The sequence below is a fragment of the Thunnus maccoyii genome, chromosome 11, assembly GCF_910596095.1.
Source record: "Thunnus maccoyii chromosome 11, fThuMac1.1, whole genome shotgun sequence".
Lineage (NCBI taxonomy): Eukaryota > Metazoa > Chordata > Actinopteri > Scombriformes > Scombridae > Thunnus > Thunnus maccoyii.
Window position 1 is genome coordinate 5,713,090 of NC_056543.1, and position 25,024 is coordinate 5,738,113.

The 25,024-nt window shown below is 39.3% G+C and overlaps 2 protein-coding genes, 1 long non-coding RNA gene and 1 other non-coding gene across 4 annotated transcripts; all 4 read left to right on the forward strand.

Annotated features, from left to right (window-relative positions):
- The first annotated feature begins 940 nt into the window (after positions 1–940).
- Positions 941–13,963, forward strand: cops8 (COP9 signalosome subunit 8). Its single transcript, XM_042426717.1, has 7 exons — positions 941–1,088; positions 3,337–3,407; positions 4,362–4,410; positions 5,720–5,852; positions 11,659–11,766; positions 12,020–12,082; positions 13,061–13,963. Exons 1-7 carry the CDS (start codon positions 1,017–1,019, stop codon positions 13,138–13,140), a joined length of 576 nt encoding a protein of 191 aa, XP_042282651.1. The 5' UTR covers positions 941–1,016; the 3' UTR covers positions 13,141–13,963.
- Positions 6,224–9,262, forward strand: trim63b (tripartite motif containing 63b). The gene has a single exon (XM_042426716.1). The coding sequence runs from the start codon at positions 7,777–7,779 to the stop codon at positions 8,836–8,838; it is 1,062 nt and encodes a 353-aa protein (XP_042282650.1). The 5' UTR covers positions 6,224–7,776; the 3' UTR covers positions 8,839–9,262.
- Positions 13,964–16,369: 2,406 nt separating the features above from the next.
- LOC121907206 lies at positions 16,370–19,840 on the forward strand. The gene is made up of 3 exons (XR_006098813.1): positions 16,370–16,675; positions 17,184–17,280; positions 17,961–19,840. It is a non-coding gene; the product is annotated as an uncharacterized LOC121907206 (long non-coding RNA).
- On the forward strand, positions 16,439–16,512 carry trnai-aau. The gene has a single exon. It is a non-coding gene; the product is annotated as a tRNA-Ile (tRNA).
- Positions 19,841–25,024: the final 5,184 nt, after the last annotated feature.

A 25,024-nucleotide genomic window follows, 5' to 3' on the forward strand; every position in this document is an offset into this window, starting at 1 on the left:
TCTTGATTCTGGGTTTTGTTTTCTTTTTCTCTTTCGCATATGTTCTGTTTCCCTGCATTGTTTTCCACATACTGATTGAGCAGGGCTAAAAATTTGCATTGGAGCTTTCCATCTCCAACTGAGAAGCAATATCTGCATCATTAACTAACTAGTATGTAGGGCAGTGGGTAGTAGTAGCCTTTACTTCCTCTGTATGCTTGTGTTTGATATTGTTTGGTATATATTTAGACACCACATGAAAAAGTAACATTGACAACAAAACAAATTTACAATGTAAATGGATTGCATTGATATAGTGCATTTCTAGTCTACCACTCAAAGCGCTTTACAACACATGCTAACATTCACCTATTCACACACACATGCATACACTGATGTCAGAGGAGGCCATGCAAGGTGCCAACCTTTGGTAACTTGCTCCTCTTCAGGAGCAATATAGCAGTTTACAATGTTTCTAATGCTCATTCACCCATTCACTCACACATACACACACATACACACACACACACACTCACGTATGGCTGTGCCATTGGGAGCAATTTGGGGTTTAGTATCTTGCCCAAGGACACAAAATACATGTCGAAGTGAAAATCCGATGCAGGGTTTGAAGAGTAGGTGTGATGTGTTCAATTTTGTTCTGTTTTTTTTTTTTTTAGTTCTGATTCGCACCGTTGCTGCAGCATTCAGGATGAGTTGTAATTATTTTAAAGGTTTCTTTGTGAGACCCGAGAACAGTAGAGTTAGGGTAGAGAATAGCGTGGAATAGCTTTTCCAGGTCATGTCTGGACAATAATGCCCCCTTATTTCATTAAATTCCCTGGTATGTTATTGAAATTTCATTATATTGTATGTATTGTATCATGGTATAATTGGATCTTGGATTGTTGGAGGCCGTGTGTAATTTTTGATTCAGTACTTTGTGCTTCGTCCAGTGGGGGGCAGCAGCACCTCTGACGTGCCGCTAATCTACTGCAACAACACAGAAGGAGAAGAAGAAGGTTCAGCTAGGCATCATCATGCCTGCAGCTGTGATTATGGAGGAAAATTTTGATAAACTACTGGAGCAGTGTGAAGCTCAAGAGCTCGAGGTAACTACTGAATCGCGGAATTAATTATTTTATGTGCCAACAATAAATACTGTTTTATAGACCGTTTAATAATAAGGTAACAATCTGACACCTAGTTAGCTAGCGGCTAGCTCAGGCTAACGTCAATAATATGGCTTAAAGCTAGCCTGTTTGCACAACTCTACGCCAAGTTTACTTACAAACACTCTTATATTAACTTATTAACTCAACGTTACAAGTTAGTTATGAAAACTGTAGTAGCAGAATTACCGTTATTGTCTACTTTCATTTCATGTATTAGCAGATAGTTGGTAGCTAGCTACATAGCTGGAGAGCTCTTCGTTATATCTTACTGGTAAACACAGCCAGCGTTGCAGCTATTGTATTGTTGTCATTTAGGGTCTTATAACGTTAAAAGCAATTCCTAGTTTAGCCGTGTGTTACTGTTAGGACTGATCATTTGCTTTTATAACTACGTCAGCTGATAATGTTGACAGAAGGCAAATGTCAGCTAACTTAGCTGACAGGACTGCTGGTGCTGACTGTGGTCAATGTAAAGTAATTATTACGGAGCTCAGTGAGTAATCTGTAAAGTGGTGGAAAGTAACGAAGTACATTTACTCAAGTCCTGTACTTAAGTACAGTTTTGAGGTACTTGTACTTTACTTGTGTATTTCCATTTTATGCTACTTTATAACTGTTACTTCCTCTCTACTACATTTCAGAATTAAATATTGTACTTTCTCCTCCACTACATGTATTTGACAGCTTTAGTTGCTTTTCAGGTGAAGATTTGACACAATGGATAATGTAACATAGTTAAAGGTATACTATGCAGGATTTGTCGGTTGGTGTTTGTAAACACAATATTAAAAGTTGGTCCCTCCTCCCCAGCTCAATGACACCAGTGCTAGAAAGAGAGAGCAGCGGTGGTTCAGTGAGCTAGAGAGTGAGCAGCGCTAGCTAGAACAAAGCAGTGAATCAGATAAATAAAATGTTATTTTCTGATTGTTTCATGGCAATTGCATTCTAAAGCACAATTAAACATGCTCACACCTCTGCACAACCCTGTGGGAAGGTGCCACATTGTCGGATTTTGTGTCAGATTTTTAAGTGCATGCTTTGCCTGCATCCTGTCCACTGTGGCTTCTCTGCTCTGTGCGTGTCTGCGTATGTGGAGCTCAGCCCTGCCCTCCTTGGTCCGACGGACACAGACAGAGCAGAGGAGAGAGATGGAGACAGCAATGTAACCTGGTCCCTATGTTTTTATAGTCCCATCCTCACACCCTGCGTGCTGTTATTGGATGGGGGCTACACACCCGCTGCCCAAAGACTGACACCCAGCAAAATAATAAGAAAATACAGGCAGTGGGCCGGATTTCTGTAGATGCATACACCACCACACACTTCTAGTGGAATATTGTGATGATTGAGAGGGATTACTTTTATATGAGTCTATACATCCTTTTTTTGTTGTAGGAAAATCCTGCTTAGTATACCTTTAAAGATTAAACCAGTGGGTTTTAACTTTTTTTGTTTTTGACGTTTTACAAAAAGCAGTGTGTAGTCGGGGTCACATTTCAGATGTCTGTGAGAACAGCTCCACCAAATACTGATTTTTCCCTCTAAACTTCTCACATGCTTTCATTTCAATAAATGTTCAAATGATCCAATATTTCAGCAAAAATCAAAGATTAGAGAAAAAATCCAAGAACTGAAAACAGATTTGTGTATCAGAACTTTGTTTTTTCTTCTTTCCTCTCCCATTAATCATCTCACGACCCCTCACATTTATCTGCTGACCCTTTGGAGGGGTCCTGACCCATAGGTTGGGAACCACTGGACTAAACTAGCTAACTGTATATAAAGTAGTTGAAACTAGCTCCACCTCCAGCAGCTACAACAGTAACATGCTGCTCTAATACTGATGCTTCACTATTAATAATCTAATGATGTCATATATAATAATATATCAGTCAGAGGGACCAAACCACTACTTTTACTGCAATACTTTAACTACATTTTGCTGCTAATACTCACGTACTTTTCTTAAGTAGGATTTTTCATGCAGGACTTTTACTTGTAATGGAGTATTTTTATGTTGCTGTATCGGTATTTTTATTTAAATAAGGGGTCTGAATACTTCTTCCACCATTGCTCTTTAATATATAGGCTACCTTGAGTTTGTTTAGGAAAGCAAATATGGTTTGGTTTTCTGCTTATGTTAAGCAGCATGCTTTAATATCAGACCTGCATTTATTTTTAACAGGCTCCAGGGGGCATTGCAACACCTCAAGTCTACACTCAGTTGCTGGCGCTCTATTTACTACATAATGATATGTAAGTCAACTCTGTTTTTGTTTTAAGTAGCTGACATGCTTTTCTCTACATTGTTTTTTTTATTGGGGGTGTGGGCTTTTAGATTTTGTGTTCAAAGCAAATGGATGCCAGGTGTCTTTTATTTCAAATGAACTTAGTCAACACTGGGGATGCCTTTTTTCCTCTTCAGTTTCTTAGCTGCCAAAGACATATTCTGCGACTTTTTTTTAGCCTTTGTCATGTGACATATGTGCACTGTCACAGCAAAAGATTGATTGAACACTGATTGTCATTATTATTTAAAGAACCAACATGCCTTCTTAGGTGTTGCAGCTGTGGTATGCAATAAGGCTGCATCTCCGTTAAATTTCCAATATCATAATTCATAAGCCACAAGGGGTGTAATGGTACACAAAATTCACAGTAGCGGTTGGTATGTAGCTTGGTTTTGGGACATGGTATGTTATCGGCATAGCAGACTAAAACAAAATAAAGGTAGAAAGCAACATTTTGGTCCATTACTGTATAGCACATTGAAGTAAATGGATTATAAAACTATTTTGACTGTAATTGTTTGGGTCACAGAACAAACTGAGCCAAGGAAGTCGCTGACCAAACATCCTGTAACAAATGGTTTGGGACAAATGCATGTACTGTTACAACCCTATAAGCCACATAAAGCCATAATCCTTCAGTACCTTCTTAGAAATGAAATGACATGGCTTCCTGGAGTTGCAAGAACAGTAATCACTTGAATGAGAGCACTCAGCAGGAACAATTAGATTTAAACGGATGGCTTTAAAAATAATACATCTAGTCTGGATTTGAACTGCTTGCATAAAATATGTGTGTTAACAACAGTAGGTAGCTGAAGTCTTGTCAGGTTTATCACAGCTCACCTAGTCTTGTATTGCTGTCTGTACCTGCAGTGTAATTCTGTGTTTTTCCTGACTTGTGTTAATTTGTGTCCAACAGGAATAACGCCAGGTATCTATGGAAGCGGATTCCCCAAGCAATAAAAACGGTAAATGAGTTCAACCTCACCTCCATCTGGGTATGATAGATGTGATAGTCCTGCTCATGCTGCCTTCTAGTTATGTGGAAGTTATCATATTTACAAGATTCAGATGTGTAAGTACTGTTCACATCAACATTCAAGTGGTAAGTCTAGAGTCTGAAAAGCAAAGAAATGTGAATGTTTGACTTTAACCTCATTTGGTCGTTTGAAATCAGCAACACAACATTAAAATATCATCACCTTTTTAAGGTTTTATGTGTCTGTTTAATCCATAAATAAATCAGTCATTCATGGTGATATGGCAAGCTTGTAAGTAAACAATTGCTTATTTCCACATCCAGCAGTTACAGAGCAACGTTATCATTCCCTCGGAGTTGTGTTTCTTGCCACCTGGCAAATGTAAATCCAGTATTAACTCTCTTTTAGCTCTGTTTTTGGTCTTTGCCAACTCCTGAGGGAAATATCTTTAGCTTCTAAATGCTCCGCTGTGATCACAGGCTAGCTGCTAATTGTGTCTGTTTGCCATATGGTGCTGAGCAGGCAGTGTACAGTGGGATTTATTTTAGAGCTTTTTTTTCCCTTTCTGTTCTTTTTTTTATGTAAAAGAGTGGTGAAAGTGAAATAAAACAGTATAGGCCCAGTTTGTGCCTCTCATGCATTAGAATACATTATGGTCACAGAGGTAACATTCAGTTTCTCTAAAAGACAATTAACTTGCAATGTTTGAAAAACCCAGAGGCTCATTTAAAGAAACATTGTTTCGGAGGTATTTCCAGAATCCTAGAAGACTTTTCTAACCATCTAAATTTAAAAAAAAAAAAAAAAACATTCCATACACTGCATGATAAAAAATATTTTTCACCTGTTTCCTAAGTTGCAACTGTTTCTTATCCGTGTAGCCAGCAGGCCGTCTTGTTTTGATTCAGAAACAGAGGAAACAACCCCACAACTGTCATCACATTTTGATTCAAATATTTCTAATGCGAGACATCACCAACTGAGCCAAGGATGAAAACACAAATACAGAAATGTGTGGGAGCCCATTAATAAGTAGGAAGCTGATTGAGAAAATATGTTTTCAGGCTTTCTGCCCTTTCTGCTCTTCATCACATTCCTAGCTGAAGGTTGAGAAATAATGATCCTCACATTGCTTAAATAGTATGAGATTTGGAATTTAAAATGGTATTTGACAATGGATGTGAGTAAAAATAGTATTTGGGTGTGACTGCTGTTAAAGTACAGTATGAGGGCCACTGCCTTGTCAAGTGAAGCATATGGAAAGATTTTAAAATGCTTTTCCTCTTGTTGTATGCAGGCAAACCCTGAATTAACAGCTGTTTGGGCTGTTGGCCAGCGTATTTGGCAGCGCGACTTTCCAGGGATCTACACAGCCATCGCAGCACATCAGTGGACAGAGAATATCCTTCCGGTCATGGAGGCCCTTCGAGGTAACGACAAAAATGACATCCTACCTGATCTTTCTCTTTTATTACTCTACATTCCATATAGTCTGTTTAGATAGCACTTCCAAAAAAATGGTTTTATGCCCTGCCTTGTGAAAAATTGAAAATTGTAGAGAAATTCCCTGTAGGGACATTTAAATATTATATACAGTACCAATCAAAAGTCTCATTCTCTTGAATGAGAAAGTGTGTCCAAACTTTTAACTGTTACTGTACTTCATTACCATGTCTTAAAAGTTAGGTGTATTTTGAATTAATTTAATTTGTAGTTTTATCAGTAAAAGCTTGGGTGACTTAGGTATTTACATTTCACCTGCATGATATAGAATCACAATCAGCAGGGGGCACCAGTTGAACGCAGCTTAAGCTATGATGCAACCCAGCCGAGGGGAAATAAAATATGTTGGAAAATACAGTGAGTGAATTTGACTGTCTATAACATCATGTCCAGCAATGTGACATATTAGTATATATGACATATTAGTATATTAGTATCAAGAAGGCTAGTTCAGGTAGTTACAACCCAATAGTCTGAATAAGATCATCACTTAACACGTATTTACACTATTGTAATGTAACTGAATATCTAAATATTTCAGTTGTCTCTTGATTTCACTCATCTATTTTATTTCTAACATCTAAAGAATAATTTTGAGAAAAATCCTTATGAAATTATTGCTCTCATGCTCACAATTGTTGGGGCATGTGTGTCATGTGTCGGTTCCCTTGTGCAAGAGTTTAAGAATAGCTTATCAGTCATGTTCACGTTACATCATGTTGATCTGACATGGATGCTTACGTACAATATGTCATGAGACACTTTGACGCTGATGATAATTGTTTGTTAGATGTGGTGAATGTGAGTAAATAAGATGTAAATATATTCAATTTATTGTTTCAAAGTTAAGAAAGTAGCACATTCATCCGTAAAGAATAATTTATATGATAATGTTCTTATCATCATGTCAATTGGTGTTTACTGTTTATACCCTTTCTGACCAAGTTAAGACCATGATTTTGTCATTGGTTGCCATAAGTATTACTTCATAGAATTTGAAAGATACCATTGAAAATTTTATTTTAAATGACCGACTGTCAAACAGTCAGAAACCCCAAAGATATGACATTTATAAAGAAGCAAAGAAAAGTGAATCCTCACATTTGAAAATCATTTATTAGCAAATAGGTTGTATTTTTACTTGAAAAAGACTTTAATTTAATGTAGTAGTTGACTCCGTAAAGATGTAATTAATTATCGAAATTGTCATGATTTTTCTGTCAATTTAATATCATTGGTCAATTGAAATTTAGGTGGTCATGTTAAGAGTGTATGAAAAACAGCGGTGTTTACTGTGGTAAATAAAACAGGTTATATGAACAGTAAACATGGAAAATGACAGCTAATCTCAACAAGTGATAAAATGGTCAAAACAACAAAGTCACAGGATGTTCACACTGACTTGTTTACCAATTGGACTGAGCTCCTTCTCTCAGGTAGGGCTCCTCAGTCACATGGACCCTGTTTGTATCTCTGCTCATTCTGACTTCTGTCACTTTTAGAGGGGACACAGTGCCTACTAGGACATGTGACATATGCAGCACTGGGGAGGTGGGGGCCAATTCTCTGAAAAGATCCCAGGCCAGCAAGCAGGCAGGAATGTGTGCTCTGGTTGGTCAAAAGGATCGGGTGTCACCAGCTGTGAGGGGCTGGTATAAAGGACAGAGCTGCTAGCTCTCAGCCAGAATAGATATCGGCATTTCACAAGCAACAGCATACACTAAAGAGTCAGGGTCTGTCCTTTATTTTGATAACTTGTTGAAACTGACGGAGAGAGTAAACCTTGTACTTCTCTCTTCGTGGAAATTAGGAAACGTTCTGGTCTAGCTGCAGGTAGAGACTTTTTCCATTATGGATTTGCAGAGGACAGGATCTGTGGTTCGACCCCCCAGCCCCATGGATAGCCTTGAGAAGCAGCTGAGCTGCCCCATCTGCCTGGACATGTTCACTAAACCTGTGGTCATCCTACCCTGCCAACACAACTTGTGTCGTAGTTGTGCAAGTGACCTCTATGACTCACGCAACCCATACCGTTTTTCTGGTGGTGTCTTTCGCTGCCCTACATGCCGGTTTGAGGTCGTGCTTGACCGCCATGGTGTACACGGGCTCCAGCGCAACCTGTTGGTTGAAAATATCATCGACATCTATAAGCAGCAGCAAGAAGGTAGTGGCAGTGGAAGCCCAGACAACTCCCTGAAGCCTAAAGAGTCCAAAGAACCGATGTGCCAAGAACACGAAGACGAGAGAATCAACATCTATTGCACTACCTGTCAGGTACCCACTTGCTCCATGTGTAAAGTGTTTGGGCAGCACAAGGACTGTGAGGTGGCACCTCTAGAAAGTGTTTACCAGGCCCAGAAAGGTGAACTGAGTAATGCTATTGATACCCTGGTGGCCAGCAATGGGCGCCTGCAAGCTCTGCTCAACCAGATGGAAGATGCCTGCCGTGCTGTACAGGAGAATGCTCAGTGTGTTAAACAAGGCCTAGCTGAACGCTTTGACCTATTATATGCTGTCCTGGAAGAGCGCAAAACCATACTACTGGAGCAGGTTGGAAAAGAGCAAGATGAAAAGGTGGCTGCTCTGCGGGCACTGGCTCAACGTTACGGCGAACGACTTCAAGCTAGTTCAGAGCTGACGGATTCGGCTGTGAGGGCATTGGAGCAGAATGGTGCTGCTGAGTTTCTGTTAGCCTCCAAGGGCCTTATTACACAGACCAAAGATGCAGCTAAATGCTCAATGGGGGAAGAGAGGCCAGAGCCAGGCTTTGAGAAGATGGACCACTTCACTTTGTCAACAGAGCATGTTGAAGCAGTCCTTGCAAAAATGGACTTTGGATTGGTTGATGATGATGAATTTGAGGATGCAGAGGAGGAGGAGGAGGAGGAAGAGGAAGAAGAGGAGGAAGAATAATGAAAATTGAAGTGGTTAGGTTCTAGTAGAAACTACTGTAATATGTGCTTTTGAATGTTTTTTTAACAAGAACAAGAATGGCAGGGACTCTTTGCAATTTGATGTTAAAGAAATATAAGGTTACGGAGGATGTGGGCTAGAATGGCTTGCCCTTACTTTCTGTGCAATATTTAATATCAATGTCGAATTCATACCTTTCCTGAACGTTTTATACTTTTGTACTTTTGAGCCAGTTAAATGCTGGTGTTAAGTGGAAAATAGGTCTGTAAAATAAATGTAAATAAAATGTCTGCACACGTAATTTTATTCATATGTAGCTTATGGAAATAGTTCTTTTGCATTTTCTCACTTTGTCGAAGTTGATCTACATGTAATCACCAATTTGGTCTTCAGTGGAACCTGAAATAAAGCTGCATGAAATTAATTCATTACTTGTTTTATTTCTAATTCTAACCTTAAAGCAAAGTTTCTAATAAGATCAAATTCAAGAAGCATATAGAGGAAGAAAACTGCAAAACCCAGTTTAATATATACAGTATAGATCTTCCTTTGAGTGCACCCATCAAAATGTTTCCCCAGCCTGTTGTTGCTCTTACTTGGCAATAGACTGTATTCAAAAATAAAAGCCCTTGCCATGTCCTGTCTGCTTTGCCTTTGCTGGTGAAAAGTGGGGTCTATTTTTAAGAGGTGAGAGGGTGAGAAATGATAGCAGCCCTGGAATAGACTGTCAGAGAGGACAGGCCAGGTCCTGTTTCTCCTCCATAAAACTCCCATCCTCCCACATTAGACGTCTTGCTCAGCAGCTCCAACCCAACCCCGGAGTGTCAGAAAGACATACTAAGAAAGGCCGGTCCAGTTGCCACACCAGTCATCTCCCAAGGGTCAAGAGGCAATGGTAAAAATACATGTCTGCCTGTGGACGGACAGGGTTACAAAAAGCCCCTTGAGATGACCTGTTTGGCTTCATGGGGAGCATTTCTTTTCTAATATGCGGCCAGTCATGTGCAAGAAACTTGTTCCAACACAAGGAGCTGTTTTATGAAGTATGATTCATGCTGACTAGAGAGGGGGAAAAACACCTCAATTGTTTTTCTCATTCATCAATGGTGAGACATGACAATGACAAAACAATGTTAACTGGATCCAAATGTATGAAAATAATCTGTTTTAATCATCTCAGTGTCCACTTTAAAGGGTGCAGAAGATACAGCCAAAACTTTCATTAAGACTCCTACTGAATAAATATTAATACCTTCAAACTCAACTGATGCATAAACTTTGCCATGACATAGTTTTTTAAGGTCATATTTTTTAATTCTTCCACCTCATTTTAGACAAGTACAATAACAGGGAGAACAGGAAGCCTGTTGGACTGCAAAATGGGAAAGCACTCTGACAAATCTCCTGCCTTCACCTCACAGCTGTCTCTTCTCATCCTGCTTGTTATTGTTACCGCTGCTAGCTGCTGCAGTAGACTGGGGGCTGACTGTTGGTACACATAAACCGTTGCTAGGCTATAAAACACGAAAGGCCACAACCCTGAGTCATTTACGTGATAGCTTTGCAGGAGCAACAGCAGCAAGTGCATGCCGATGTATGTCGTTCCATGCTGTTGCGAGACCCTGTCACTCTTACCCTTATCTTCACAAACAACAGCACCATGTCAGGCTGTGGGAAGGATAAATTGGGCAGCTTTGACAGTTGGGAAGCCAGTGCCTTTTGATACAGACTCCTGTGGTCTGAAGTGTAAGCAGTGTACTGCATATAATGTCCATGATTCTTCTTTATCTCGCTTCATTTAACAAGATCAATCATTTAGCATTCTTGATTATGGAAAACTTTCTTTCAGCTCACATGTTTATCACACATGTTGATCACGATCAAATCAGAGCGCCATTTAATATAAAACAGACCCAGATGGTAAAAGCAGTAAAAGGCAGAAAACTCAGTCTTTGTTCAGACATACTTAATTTTTATTTTAGATCCCAGACAAACTTTTGTTAGAGTGAGTCAGTAGTTAGTTGGGACCATGTGCTTGGGTGGAGTGAGAGGAAGCAACTTTATGAATTCAAGCACACAGAATTACCACAACTAGGACCACAACTTATTATTATTTTCATTATCAATTAATCTGTTGATTATATTCTCAATTAGTCGTTTGGTCTATAAAATGTCTTTGTTTCTAAATCCCAAATGTCTTCTTTGGTCCTGACCAACAGTCTACAATCCAAAGATATTCAGTTTATTGTCATGGAAGACTAAAAAAAACAGAAAATATTCACATTTCAGAAGCTGGAATCAGAGAATTTGGATACTTTTTTTCCATATAAAATGACTCCAAATGATTAATCATCAAAATAGTTGGTGATTAAATTTATGTCAACCAATTAATCAACCAATCGTTGCAGCTCCAACCATAACCAAACCCTAAGACAGGAAATTTGAAACCGGGCAGGCTAAAAAGCGAGATAAAACAAATGTTCCATGCAGACTTGTAGCATTCACTCAACATTTTACCAAAACATACTCACTTGTGACTGCTTTTTTTAAAACAGCCCCTGGCTTCAAAAACCCTGTCTGTCAATGTTGATTAATTGTTATCCACAGTCTACAACCTCCAGCGCTGTTGCTAATTAGCAGCTTTGTTTACTGTCTGTCTTTATGTGTTTTTTTTCTGCATTGACAGAAAGTTGGTGTTGTCCATGTACTTTATGCACTTTAAATAGACGCAGGGTGCTGGAATACAGCTTTAGCACTCATGTACTCTGTATGTACTATCTGATATTGATATCCTATCTATGGTTCATGGTTGTTTCACAGAGAGCACAAGACAAAGGGCGTACGCGCTAGTGGCCCAGGCATATACCTCCATCGCAGCAGAAGATTTTGCCGCCTTTGTGGGCTACTCTGTGGAAGAAGCAGTAAAGGGTAAGCTTGAATTTACACAACCCCTTGAGAGGAAATATTTTGTCATCATTGTCACTGTTTATAAAGAGGTCAGATGCCGAGGGGTTTTCTAAGTAATAATAACAGCTGTAGTCAAGTAGTGTTCCCACTGGGATGTGTTACAGCTTATTTCCATTACCTTATCATTTACGCATCCATCAGTCTCGTATCAGATCCCATTGATACACTGAGGATATTTTTTTTCCTCCTTCTCCGCCTCTGTGTTTGTCCAAAGGTGTGGTGAGTCAAGGCTGGCAGGCGGACCCTGCCACCAGGATGGTGATGCCCAAAAAGCCAGGTAGGTGGCAGTATTGCTCTTCTGAATTGTACCCATCATCAGCCTGCTGTCCTGTGCCCAAACGGTTTTCTCCTTATGTGAAAGCTTGCACCCATCTTCCTACTACTCCTCCGCCTAGATTTTATTAGACTCATAAAAATGTTCAGCGCTGGGATTTGGGGGTCATTTTTAATTCCATAGAAATACGACATTTGATGACAAAGACGATATTTTCCCCTAGAATTTCCTGAATTTTTATTTGCTAAATCTCCCTTGTATAACATATTTCCCAAACTTTCATGCTCCATTTCTTTTCTTCTCCTCTCCTCCCTTATTTTGTCAAAATATTTATCACATCACTACATGTTTTCAAGTCTGGAGGGTCATGGATCGATCCATTTTTGCAAGAGAAACCTATTGATTCATGCAAACATATGAGGAGGAGGAGGAGGTTGCGGTCTGTCCTCTCTGTTATCATCGGACCTTGCTGCTGAAGCATCTGCAGCGCACATGTCCAACCCAAAACAGCTAACCCACTCACCATTAATCCTCACATGTCTGCCCCCCCCCACCCCCACAGCACCACTGGGACTTAATAGTGCTTGGTGATTTTTTTTTTTTTGTTAGAGTGGAGGAAAATCATTCTGGTTTGGATGAATGTAAAGTGTCCCTGAAAAAAGAGTGTGGCACTCTTTTAATGATCTCCAGGGCTGAATGTCTCGCGGTCACATGGGGAGACTCTGCAGGTAGTGTTGTTAAACAGGTTGGAGGAAGCGGTGAGCTCATGCGCAGATGTCGACAGCGTGGTTAACTTGAAACCTGCGACCTGCTGAGTCTCTGAGCCAGAACACGTGGGCTGCAGCCTCTCGAGTTAAAACTGGTTTAGATGTAAGAAGATCGATAGCACTAGGCCCAATGAGGAATCCCCCCTCTGACTCAACTTCTCCCTCTCCGTGTCTCTCCCCTCTCCTCACTGTTTCTCTCTCTCTCTCTCAACAGATCCTCCCCCCGTTTCATTGGTTCCAAATGAGCAGCAGTTGGCCAGACTCACTGACTACGTGGCTTTCCTCGAGAACTGATAACCCACCACAACCACTGCCACCCTTTTTCGCCTGCTTGGTACAGAGGGAGAACACAAGTTTGCATAGACTCTTCCTCCTTCCTACAGCTTGCAAAGTCCCGCTCCCTGATAAAAGATGTACCAAAAACACACCCATCATCGTGTAGGATTGTTGCAAGCTCTTCTCCATGACCTGCCTATTTATGTTCAGTGAATAATATAGCATCTTGACAATTGGCTACAATGTTGTATTATTTTATTTTTTTGCTCTCCTGTTCTTTGCAACCCCGCCTGATGCAGAAATTCTGATCTGATTTTCAAAGGAAGTATTACAGGAAGTCATTCTTATCACTGTCGATATGTTTTAATTGCCAACATAACAAACAGAACAGAAATACAAAAAGCAGTATGTACAGAATGTCCGTTCTGTCGTAGCACTTAAAGGTTTCCTTGAAAGAAATTTTTGTCAGGTAACAGAAGTCTTGGCATGCATGCATCACTGTGTGGAGTAGAGCTGCAACTAAGGATTATTATCTGATTATTTTCTCGATTAATCGCTTAGTCTACAAAATGTTAAAAATTTCTCAGTGATGCCTTCAATTTGCTTGTTTTGTCTGACTTTAATGTTAAGATATTCAATTTACTGTCACACATGACAGGGACAAACAGCAAGTCATCACATTCGGGAAGCTGGAACCATCAGATGTTTGGCATTTTTTTCTGGAAAAATGACTTAAGCGATGAATCAACTACTCTTGCAGCTCTGGTATGGAGTTCAGTACTCAGACCTCGTATTTGAAGTTTATGTTTTGACTGGTGAATAAATATTTTGCTGTTTCTAACTTTGTATTCTGGAATTTCTTTGACGTAATAGGTTGATCCTTACAGACCAGTCTGGGAACAATATTTTTCTTAATATCAATAACTACTGACATTCTTTGAGTTAACATTGTAGCTCAAAGTCCAGACGTCGTGATATGTTGCACAACAAGCTAAGTGAAACTCTGTAAACAAAACCGCATTCCTACACATGCTCAGTGGCATCTACCATTCAAGGAACTGCTCTCTGAGAGCGTGATGCTGTTACTAGTCTGTGAAGCTGTTTCTAAATAAACAACCGTTGCCTTTGGCGTGAAGGAACATGTCACCCTGTGCAGCGGTGTGGCTCATTGATGTGTTGTTAGTTGTTTTTTTGACAACAACGAAGGTCTACGGCACAGAGGATTATACTGAATAAGTATTGTTGACAGTACGAAAAAATCTAGAAAATTGCCAGCCAAATAAACAATAAATTGTCACATTTGTTACCCTGCAAGGCACCTGGATTCGCAAGATGACATCACAGGATCAGGCGAGGCAAAATCCAGCTGCCTCGCAAAGTAAGGCGGTGATAAACGGTTCATCCAATCGCCTGCCACGTATTTTTTGAAAGCGCCTGCCCTTCTCCAAACGGTTTCCATCGACGATTTCTCAGATGGTTCTGTGTAACAAACCATCTGGTGCATCAGGTTAGCACATTTGTTTCACATGAGGAAGAACATAATGTGTGAGGAAGCGTATTACTGCAGCATTATAGCCACATAAGACCACCAGGAAAAGCAGATAATCAGAATAAAAGCTATCTTGTTTTGCCAAGTTTGCTTCAAATAGCATGAATTTCTTCATAAAATTGATTGGGTTGACATTCATGGCTTTCTGATATGTACGGCTTTAAATGAGCTCTTGCTGGGTGACGTAAGGCTGACGTATAAGTCCACAAACTTTCATGTCTGTTCAAAGACTACACCCACCGAGTTTCATTACTGTAATGTCCAATGCAACTTAACTAACGGTGCAAAGATTTTAGATTGCTAAATGGCAGCAAGAGCAGGATTCTAAACTGGTTTCATCACTTCTTCAAGAATAAGTACAAATTTCCAAGTGTCCTTAAATCTTACCCCTCAAATTCATGATCTCAGAATGTGTAATTAAGTTTGAATTAACATCAAGGAAAAGCGATAGATTTGTCATTCTGTAAGGCCATATGATCTGGCTGCCATCTGTTCATCAGTGCTACAAAATAAATCTGGTGGTGATTTCTTCTTTTTTTCTTTTTTTTTTGTACCCCAATCTGCATCCTGTTTTGGAAAAGAAATCGAAACGCTTATTTACTTTATAGTTTTTTTGATGTATTGATTGCTTGACATTAAAAGAAAGTGGCAGACGTTTGATGTGATTTAGTGTGAAATCACATACATTAAGGCCGTTCCTTTTGTGTTTGTAGTGGTGAGGAACTCATTTATTTCATGACATGGTTTGCTTTGTTGTGAAAATTGCACATTGGAGACCACTGTAAACATGGCTTGTCAGGCACTTACATTAAACTATTTACATTTCCTTGTTGCCTGGTAGAGTCCATCCAAGTAAACAACCTGAGGAACTGTAGCTTTGTGTTCATCCCCACAAATATCTTCACATATATTTTGCACCTTACTGGTTTACTGTGTTCTTATCTATATATAGAAATATTATAACGTGTTTTTATGTACATATACAAACACGTGCTGACTGTAACCCATGTCCAGGCATGTGTGAGACCAGCTTTGGCCTCATGACAGTGCAAGGTGCCAGAGTCAGTCAGCAGTGCGAGTGTGAGACGGTAACTGACCCTGATCGCTCCTGCTGACCTTGAGCAGTCTGTCACAACAGTACTAAATCTGTTCTGGGTGACACATGATGCACCCACACAAATTTTGGACTGATGAAATGCTATGCTGAAGTTGCAGGTCGCAGAGTGCAAAAATAAATAAATGTTTTTGATGTGGACAACCTCGATGTGTGTCTGTTGTAAAATTCAAGAGTAAAACTGTTTTGACTTACTGTGTGCCAAATGTGCTAATTTAAATTTAGTTTTGAAATATGCACCTCTAGATTCGGTCCGTTATAGACTACTGTACTACAGTGGTTCTCAAAGTCGGGTTCAGCCCCCCCTCAGGGTTCTTGAGGGGGTTCCAGGGAGTTCCCAGCTAAAAGGGGTATCATTTTATTTATTTATTTATTTTTATATTGTATTTTTTTTTATGTATAATTCCATCCATAAGTAACATATGACATAATGTATGGCTGTCTTGGTCATGGGTTTCATACACTTTCTGTAAAAAAAACATCTAAAAGGAAAAACCTTATCAGACGGATCCTGGGGCAAAATCTTATCAAAGGGGGGTCTGTGGTCTAATTTGCGTCCACTGGCCTTCTCCAAAATGGTAGTTGTAATTGTCCTTGTAGTTGGCGGCTGCGGCGGCAGGGATGTTAAAATGTACGGTATCTCTCGTATATATGGCCGGTTAGCTCAGTTGGTTAGAGCGTGGTGCTAATAACGCCAAGGTCGCGGGTTCGATCCCCGTACGGGCCAACGTTATTATATTAGCAGTTGTGTCTCTGAGGATATAACCTGGCATTTATCCACCAAAAGTTTGGCGGTACACTCTCTGGCTACTCCTGTCGAACTGATGAGCAGGACTCTAATTATAGGTGAAGAATTTTGACTCATTCATCACTAAGTGAAAGATACTGACGTAAGTACATAAATGACTAAATATATATATTAGTAAACACGAGAATAAATAAATAGGCGACATAAAATGAAATGAATACCTAATACATAATGCATCGATTAATTTATCAAATTAAAACATAAATAATAAATAACTATGTTGATAGATGAATGTTAAATTCATTTCTACAGATCTAAATTTATTTATTTCTGTATTTCTACATTACAAGTAGCAACAAATTACTGACTTGATGAGGCTACTTTTTCAGTAAGGAGTAATATAAGGGATTACAATTTAGAATTCAGTGATTGCAAAACAGTTAACTATCCCAGTAACACTTCAGTTCTTTGATGGGGGGTTTATTTGACAGACTGGTTTGGTACATGTTAGCCTGGTGCAGGGGCTGCAGGGCTAAGTGGTTAGCCTCAACCAAAACAGGAGAAATGCTGACTCCTGGTAACTGTAAAGTTGTCATATTTACATATTGTGAGTTTATTTACATGTTGTGACGTTTTAAACCTACAAACAGGAGTCATCTGGACCGTCTTCAGATTTGGGGGGGGGTGTATGAACCCCGTAACTTCACTTCAAGGAAAGGACTTCTGAAGCTAAGCTAGCTGTAGCAGGTCAGTAAATATCTCCAAACTGTTTGTGAGCTGACAATCATAATGTCTAATTTCCTATTTTTACACGTTTAATACAGAATATGTGACGTATGGGTGTAGATTTGGAGTTGTTTAAGTAACAAAAGTAGCATGTAAGTAACTAATTACTTTTGCTGTCGTCAGCTCAGCTTCATACACTATTAGCAGTGCAAATTTAATAGAGCCAAACCCATTATACTCCTGTGACCAATCATGCTTTACAATGAGTTTAGTACCACCCACCTCATAAACATTGAGATGTAGAAATACACAAATGAATAATATCAACAATAATATCAATATCAGAAATCTCATCAAATTACAATGAGAAACACCAGAGGCATGATTTGAAAAAAACCCCCAAAAAACTCCAAACAGATGATGAAAAGTAAATGAAAGGTTAAGAACACAAGATAAAATAATAAAATACTAAAAGAGAGATGTATTTAAGTGAGTAAAACCAGAAATAAAAGGTAGGGTATTAAAAGGAAAACATTCCAGAAAATAAAAAAATAAAATAAAATGATATACCAAGAAGTAAAACAGACTAAAATACATAAATAAATAGACAAATAAATAAGTAAAGTTCAATTAAACGCCAGACTGAAAAGGTAGGTCTTGAGTTTGCTTTTAAAAATATCATCACTCTCTGCTGCCCTCAGGTCTTCAGGAAGCTGTTCCAGAGACGGGACCATCATAATAAAAGGATGCCTCACTAGGCCAGTAGGGTACTAGAGGCTTTATAGGCTAAAAGCAGATCTGATAAACAGGTAGGACCAAGTCCATTAAGAGCTTTATAAACCAATAAAAGGATCTTAAAATCAATTCTGAAGCAAACAGGTAGCCGGTGCAGAGACTTCAAAATTGGTGTAATGTGTGTTTTCTCTCTGGTCCCAGTCAACACATGTGCAGCTATGTTTGAAGTAATTGTAATTGAGCTATATTCTTTTTAGGGAGAGCATTACAATAGTCAATCCTGCAGGTAATAAAGGCGTGCATTAGTGTCTCTGTGTTGGCTTAAGAGAGAAAGGGGTGCACACTGGCAATGTTCTTGAGATAATAAAATGCATTCTTAGTTATGTTTCTATTGTGAGGTTCAAAACTAAGATCTGAATCAAAGATAACTGGGTTTTCTACTTGTTGACAGGGGTTTAATGCCAGTGCTTGCAGTTTCGTATTGAGTTTGTCTCTCTGAGCTTCAGTATCAGTAACCAAGACTTTAGTTTTGTCCTGGTTTTGCTGTAGAAAATCTGTCATCCATAACTTGATATCTAAAACACATTTAAACATGTCTTAATGGATGTCTTTGAAGCAATCAAAAAGGGAAATGAGCTAATCTGAAAAAGCTGAGTTTGTATCTTGCATGTGGATACTAAATCAGTCTCTATATTGCAGGTTTGATGCTCTTTAAAACCCTGTTATATCATGAATACTGAGTAACTTGATGCGTTTGGATAACCAACACAGTTTTACAGGTTCATACGAGACATAAAATCTGTCAAGGCAATGTTGTGAACCAGCTGGAAGAATGCTTTGAAGTGAGGACAAAAGGTCAAACTATATTTCCAGAATAGTCTCTTTGCATTTTTACTGCTGTGGGTCCAGCAGCAAGGTTTGAACATGTTGGTTTAATGAGGAAGGAGAGTAAGGATTCAAACTTTTTTTTTACAGTGATCGTTTCTGTTGGACCCATGCATTTATGGCCTGTATAATTTAGCCTGAAAGTAAAGTGCCCCACAGAGACAAACAGCAGTGACTGGTTGCTTTTTTAAAGGTTAAAGGCCATGACTTCGTTTAGAGTTCAACTATAAAAATGCTAACACTGAGCTGTATCAACAATACTTCTGTGGTCCAAAAGGCTGTTTTTTTTTTTCAGTTTCACTGGTCACTTATTTACTGCTGTTTGTACCATATAATGCCAAGAATAGTTTGGCTGTTCAACACAAGTGTTCTGTATTAAATTACAGCATTGTTACAAAAATAGTTGTCAGCACTTAAGTCAGTCTTGCCTTTGTTGAGGTTCTCATAGCTCCATACAAATGGCCACCATGTTGTATAAGTCTTTGTCATTCACATGTTCCCAGTCCAAACTGCTTGCTTTGAAGTGGCTGAGATCACTGTTTTTGATTATTTGTACAATCCTCTTATTTTGTGTCTGTTATAGTCTCTAGACAGATAACAGATTTTCTCGAAATAATTAACATATATGCAGAATAAACTTAAAAGAAAAAAGAAGGACTATTGGACAGGAAGTGAGTTTTTTTGGGGTATATTTTAATTAAAAAAAGAAAACTCATGAGAGCTTAACTGAGTCAATGTCTTAGTGTCATTTGCACAGATGTTCACAAAGAGCCAAGGGCTCTTGTTGGTGAGGTCACTTTTTCCAGGGGTCAAAGGTGACCTCTGCCTCGCATCATAGCACATGCCACTTACGTGATGTTATAGAGGAATGAGTTGGTATACAAACACAGTTCTGCTTAAAGAAACCATACCATTGCACTGGGTGACATGAAGAGTTTTGGTCATGATACTTTGTTTAAAAACGGCTCCAAAGAGTTATAACTGTGATTACATTTTCTGTCTCCGGAAAGTAGCTCTGTAAGTAAGGCAGACACCACTGTTAAAAGAGCTTCCCTAGCTTGTTGTACTGCATTTCACAACCCCTTCACTTTGTAGGTCTTTGCAATATACAATGTAGTACAAAGTCAAGAGGTTGTAATATGCAGCATAACAAGGTAGCAAAGCACTTTAAACAGAACCACGTTCCCATGCATGAGCGTCTGCTGTACACAGAACCACTCTTTGGAGAGTGAAGACATGATCACTGTTATTAGTTTGGAGCCGTTTCTAAATAAACTAACATGACCAAACTTTTCATGATGAAGCAACATGTCACACAGTGCAGCAGTGTGGCTCATTTTTCATGTTTTTAATAGTTTTTGAACAACAACAGAGGTCTACGGAACAGAGGAATACAGTATATCAGGCTTTAATATACTAACACTATACTTGCTAGTAGATCAATTCGTTGTTGGTTTGACTCTGCACATGAGATTTGATGACAATAAGAAAAATATAGAAAAATGCCAGCCTTAACCTTTACATAAGGTTAGGATTTAATGTCCTTAAACATTTGCAGTATCCTTTGTACAGTACAGACCACAAATGGAGTATACATTGCATATCCATACTCTGTTTTTCTGGAACGTCAATGATACTTTTTTTTTTTAAATGTCATTTGTGCAGTTTGAGTCTGGAAATGCTTTTACATATTTGGATAACATAGCTCAGCAGTTCTGGCAGTGTCTAAATCAGGTGGATGTAATCTGTTCAGCACTCTCATGCATGATAGCTGAAGACGTTTAACCCAACAGGGAATGCCTTGGATAGATGAAGAGGTTACATAAGGAAGGAGATGAACCAGTAGGGGGCAGTCTTCACTGACAGATTGTGTGACCTCAAAGAGAATGATATGAAACATACTGTTTGCTATTACCAGACACTAAAATGCACTATAGATAAGTTTTCAACGCTCTCATCAAAATATAGCAATATTTGGATAAGAAGAGAAGAAGCAGATTTCCTTTTCTAACGTGTTTTGCTCCGACTTGGGGGGTGTTGTTTAAATTTTCATTAACAGCAGTAAAAACTCCCTCACATCCACAGTGAAAATGTTTCCATGTGGGACGATGAGTCATGACCATGAGACCGAGAGAAGACTCCAAGAGGATGTGGGAGACGGAACAGAGGACGGTGATGAGAAAAAGAGGGGGATCAGAGAGGGAGAGGGAAGAGAGGAATGGTGCGAGGGGCCAGTAGGAGAAAAAGCAAGAGAAGCAGCGGTGGGAGGAAGACTGAAGAAAGGAGAGCGTAGGAAACATTGCAGAGGCGTTGCTGCATGAGTGCCAAGTTGACAAATATGTGCTGCAAAGAGGATGAAACACAAAGATAAAGACTGGAAATTGTATAGAGCTGCAGTAAAAGTGAATTTTCCAGTATTATACCACTGAGGTTATGGAATTTCCGGAGATTAATGCAGATATATGTTTCGAATTATCTAAACAAACTGGAAATATATGAATTTGTGGCAGCTTTGCACTAGAATATGTCTAATTACATGCTACATTCAGACATCTTCTGAAGCCTAGTGGATTCACAAATCACTTCTGTTTACTCTAATTGAGCAATCTACTGATACAGATAAAAAAAAGCACTTGAGCACTTCCTAAATCCACACAGCATCACCAAGTCATGCGTAAGCTCGTGAGAACCAACACAACTTGAAAATTAATTCTCATGAACAGAGAATTAGATGCAGTTTTTCATTGCAGCTGTTTTCCAAGCCATGTATGACCTCAGTAAGAATTCCCAGATAATAGCCATGGGCCCTCATAGTAGTCATCCAGGAGATTTCCTAATCAGTCATTAAAAGTTGAGATATCCAGCAGGATTTGACTTGGCTTAAATGGTCCTGCTGCCAGCCAAAGCTGAGTGAGTCTATAAGACTCCCCCACCCCCCCAGAGACACACCTGCCAATATATTCAACTTTAAAGTCTGCATTAATTTGAAAAATCATCTCTTAACACCAAAAAGAGAATGACATGGTTAAGGTCACATGGCAGAGATGAGCTCTCGCAGTATACAAGCCTCAGCCAGAGGAAATGACTTTTCACCAGCTGTCTATTTAACCATTAGTCTGTCTTTTGTTACTAGCCATGATTTCTTAAATCAAAGACACCTTTATTTTATTTCTCATACAATATGTTTGTTCTTGTTAGAATATCAGAAGGATTTGAAAAAACACTTTACCTTTGAAGAATAAATGGAAATATTCTGTACTTTTTAATTGTCAACAAAGACAGACTAAAACCAAACAGGAATGACCCATAAATGCACTATATTGTTGTAATATTTGATAAGCCCTGCAGTGTCCAGCTGGTTTTTTGGCCACATTAGCAACATGGTTGAATGGATGGTAATATTGGCTGGTTGGTCCAACACTTTGGTCCAGATGGAAATATTTCTACTGGATTAATTCTGATGAAACTTTGTGCACTCATGTTTCCCAGAGGGTGCTTGTGAACCCCTAACTTTTCCTCTTGCACCACCATGAGGTTGGCATTGTGATTTTGCATGAGATGTCTCAACAGTTAGTGGATGGACTGAATAAATAAATGAACATGAAATTTAGCACACAAAAAAATTAGGACAATACACATTAATCAACTTATCTGTAAATGAGCCACTGTAAACCAGCTTGCTAATTTTCAGCAGCAGATCATTCATCAAGATGAGTTAACCATCATAAGGTCAAATTTTTTATTTGTCCATTTATTTATTTTTATTTGGCTCAGAGCTCCAGCAATTAGTCACTTAAATGATTAGTCAATGGACAGAAAATTAATCAGCAACTATTTTGACAAATGACTAATCATTATAGGCATTTTTTTTAAAGGACCTAGTGGCATCTAGCGGTGAGGTTGCAGATTGCAACCAACTGAATTCCCCTCCCCCTCGCGTTTAGGAGAACGTACGACAGCTACGAAACTCACGAAAAACATGAAATGCCCTCTCTAGAGCCAGTGTCTGGTTTGTCCATTCTGGGCTACTGTAGAAACATGGCGGTGCAACATGGTACAACAGGATGGAGGTTTAGCAGCTAACGGCCTGGTGCGGATCCCACAATCTCTCCCTCAATGTCAACAAAACAAAGGAGATGGTGATTGACTTCAGGAGGGACAGCAGACAACATCATATGCCACTGACCATTGATGTTGCCACTATGGAGAGGGTCAGTTACATCAAGTTCCTAGGAGTGCACCTAACAGATGACCTGACCTCAACCAATAACACTTTGGCCATCGATAAAAAAGCACAACAGAGAGACTTAAAAATGCAAGTCTCCCCATTCTAGCCCTCATTTCTTTCTACAGGGGCACCACTGAAAGCATTCTAACCCACAGCCTCACTTCCTGGTTCAGTGACTGTAAAGCATTCGAACATCATCTGAACAGGATATTGAAGATAGCTAGCAAGATCATTGGTGCCCCACTCCCCTTCCTGCTGGAAATTTACCATTATTGCTATGTTCACAGAGCCTCCAGCATCATCAAGGAGCCCCACTGCCCTTCTCATAGTCTGTTTTCCCTCCGGCCGTCTGGGAGGAGGTACAGAGGCATCTGTATCAAATCCAGCAGAATGCTAAATAGCTTTTTCCCACAAGCAGTCAGGATCATTAACAGACTGTGACCCCCCACGAACATGCCCCCCCACACCCCCTTATCAGTGCTGGTCACTCCTTGACATGCATCAGCTGTTAACTGTTATTGAACTGAGTCATGCACTTTCTCTCCAAATGCCCTTTAATGCACTGTGCTGCTAACTGTTTGTTATTTTTTGGTTTTTTATTTTTCTCTTTGGGATTTACACGTTTTTATAATTTTTCAAGGAATCTTTAAATATATATCTTTATCCTTTCTGTTGCACTGCTGTAGGCTGTTTTTTTTTTACATGCAAGTACGCAAGAAAATGACAATAAACTAAATCTTGTTCTAATTTTGATCTTGTTTGTTTTGGTCTTCATGGGATTTGTTGACAATAAGAAAATATAGAAGAATGCCAGCAACATCCTTAGAGGAGCTATAAAGGTCAGAGCATTACTGTGCTTTTCCCAGTCAAATCATATGTCCATGCACTGTAAGTTACTTTAACTCACCATCATAGACTGTATGAGCTTGGGTTCCCAAAGAATCATTCAAAACATCTCATTGTGGTTTAAATCAGGCCACAGACTCCATGTCCCATGTTATTATTTTTTACTTTCTCTGAATTCTCTGAATATTTGAAGGTAGGAGTCAACCAGTGAAGATGCAGGAAATGTGACATTAGGTAACGTCACACCACCAACACACTGTTTGGATAGTTGCCAATCCGCTGGTTATCTTTAATGTAAGACAGTTGATATTCACTCCTCCCCGTTCAGTGCTTCTGTAGGTTGTCACATTTCTACTCTGTCTCTACCTCTCAGGGTTTATTAGGAACGATGAAACTGTGGTTCTGCCAGTTTTTAAAGCCTGGGGTTATAAAGCCTTTTCTGCATTTCCTTGCTTACTAACTGCAGGGTCCACCATGAGGTGCAACTTCCCATGCAGGAAACTGACTTTAGTGCCTTTAGCTTAATCTGTGTGCCACTTCAAATCAGAGCTTTTTATTGGCTATGCTAAGAGAAATGTTTCCTCAACATGCAGGCACACAAATGATGATGAGAATTAAATCACTAGAATAAAATGTAAACTATAATGTTCTGTTAGCTTTTTAGTGCAATGTCTTTAAAAAACAATTTCAAGGCCCAATATAATACTATGTACAGTGACTGAAATGTCAACAGTGCACCAGATTGTGGCTCAAATCTTTCCAGCTGGGCTCTTCCCAAATTGTCCTTGGCCATGGGAATTGTGGTAAATGAAATAAATATGGGGAGCACTACAGAGTTTGCCCCAAAGTCTTTGAATTGCAAGCCTTAATTCCCATATCTAAGTTAAAGAGGCACAGCTGCACAAGAAAAGAGCATGTGTGATAATGCTGTGAAATACTGCAGCTTACAGAGTGTGCTTTGGTGACATTTTGTTTGAGTTATATCAGCATAAATTCATCTGAAAAAGAAAAAAAAACCCTGAACAATATGGTCTGGGAGGCTGCTGAGCTGGCATACTGTGTGTGTAGACT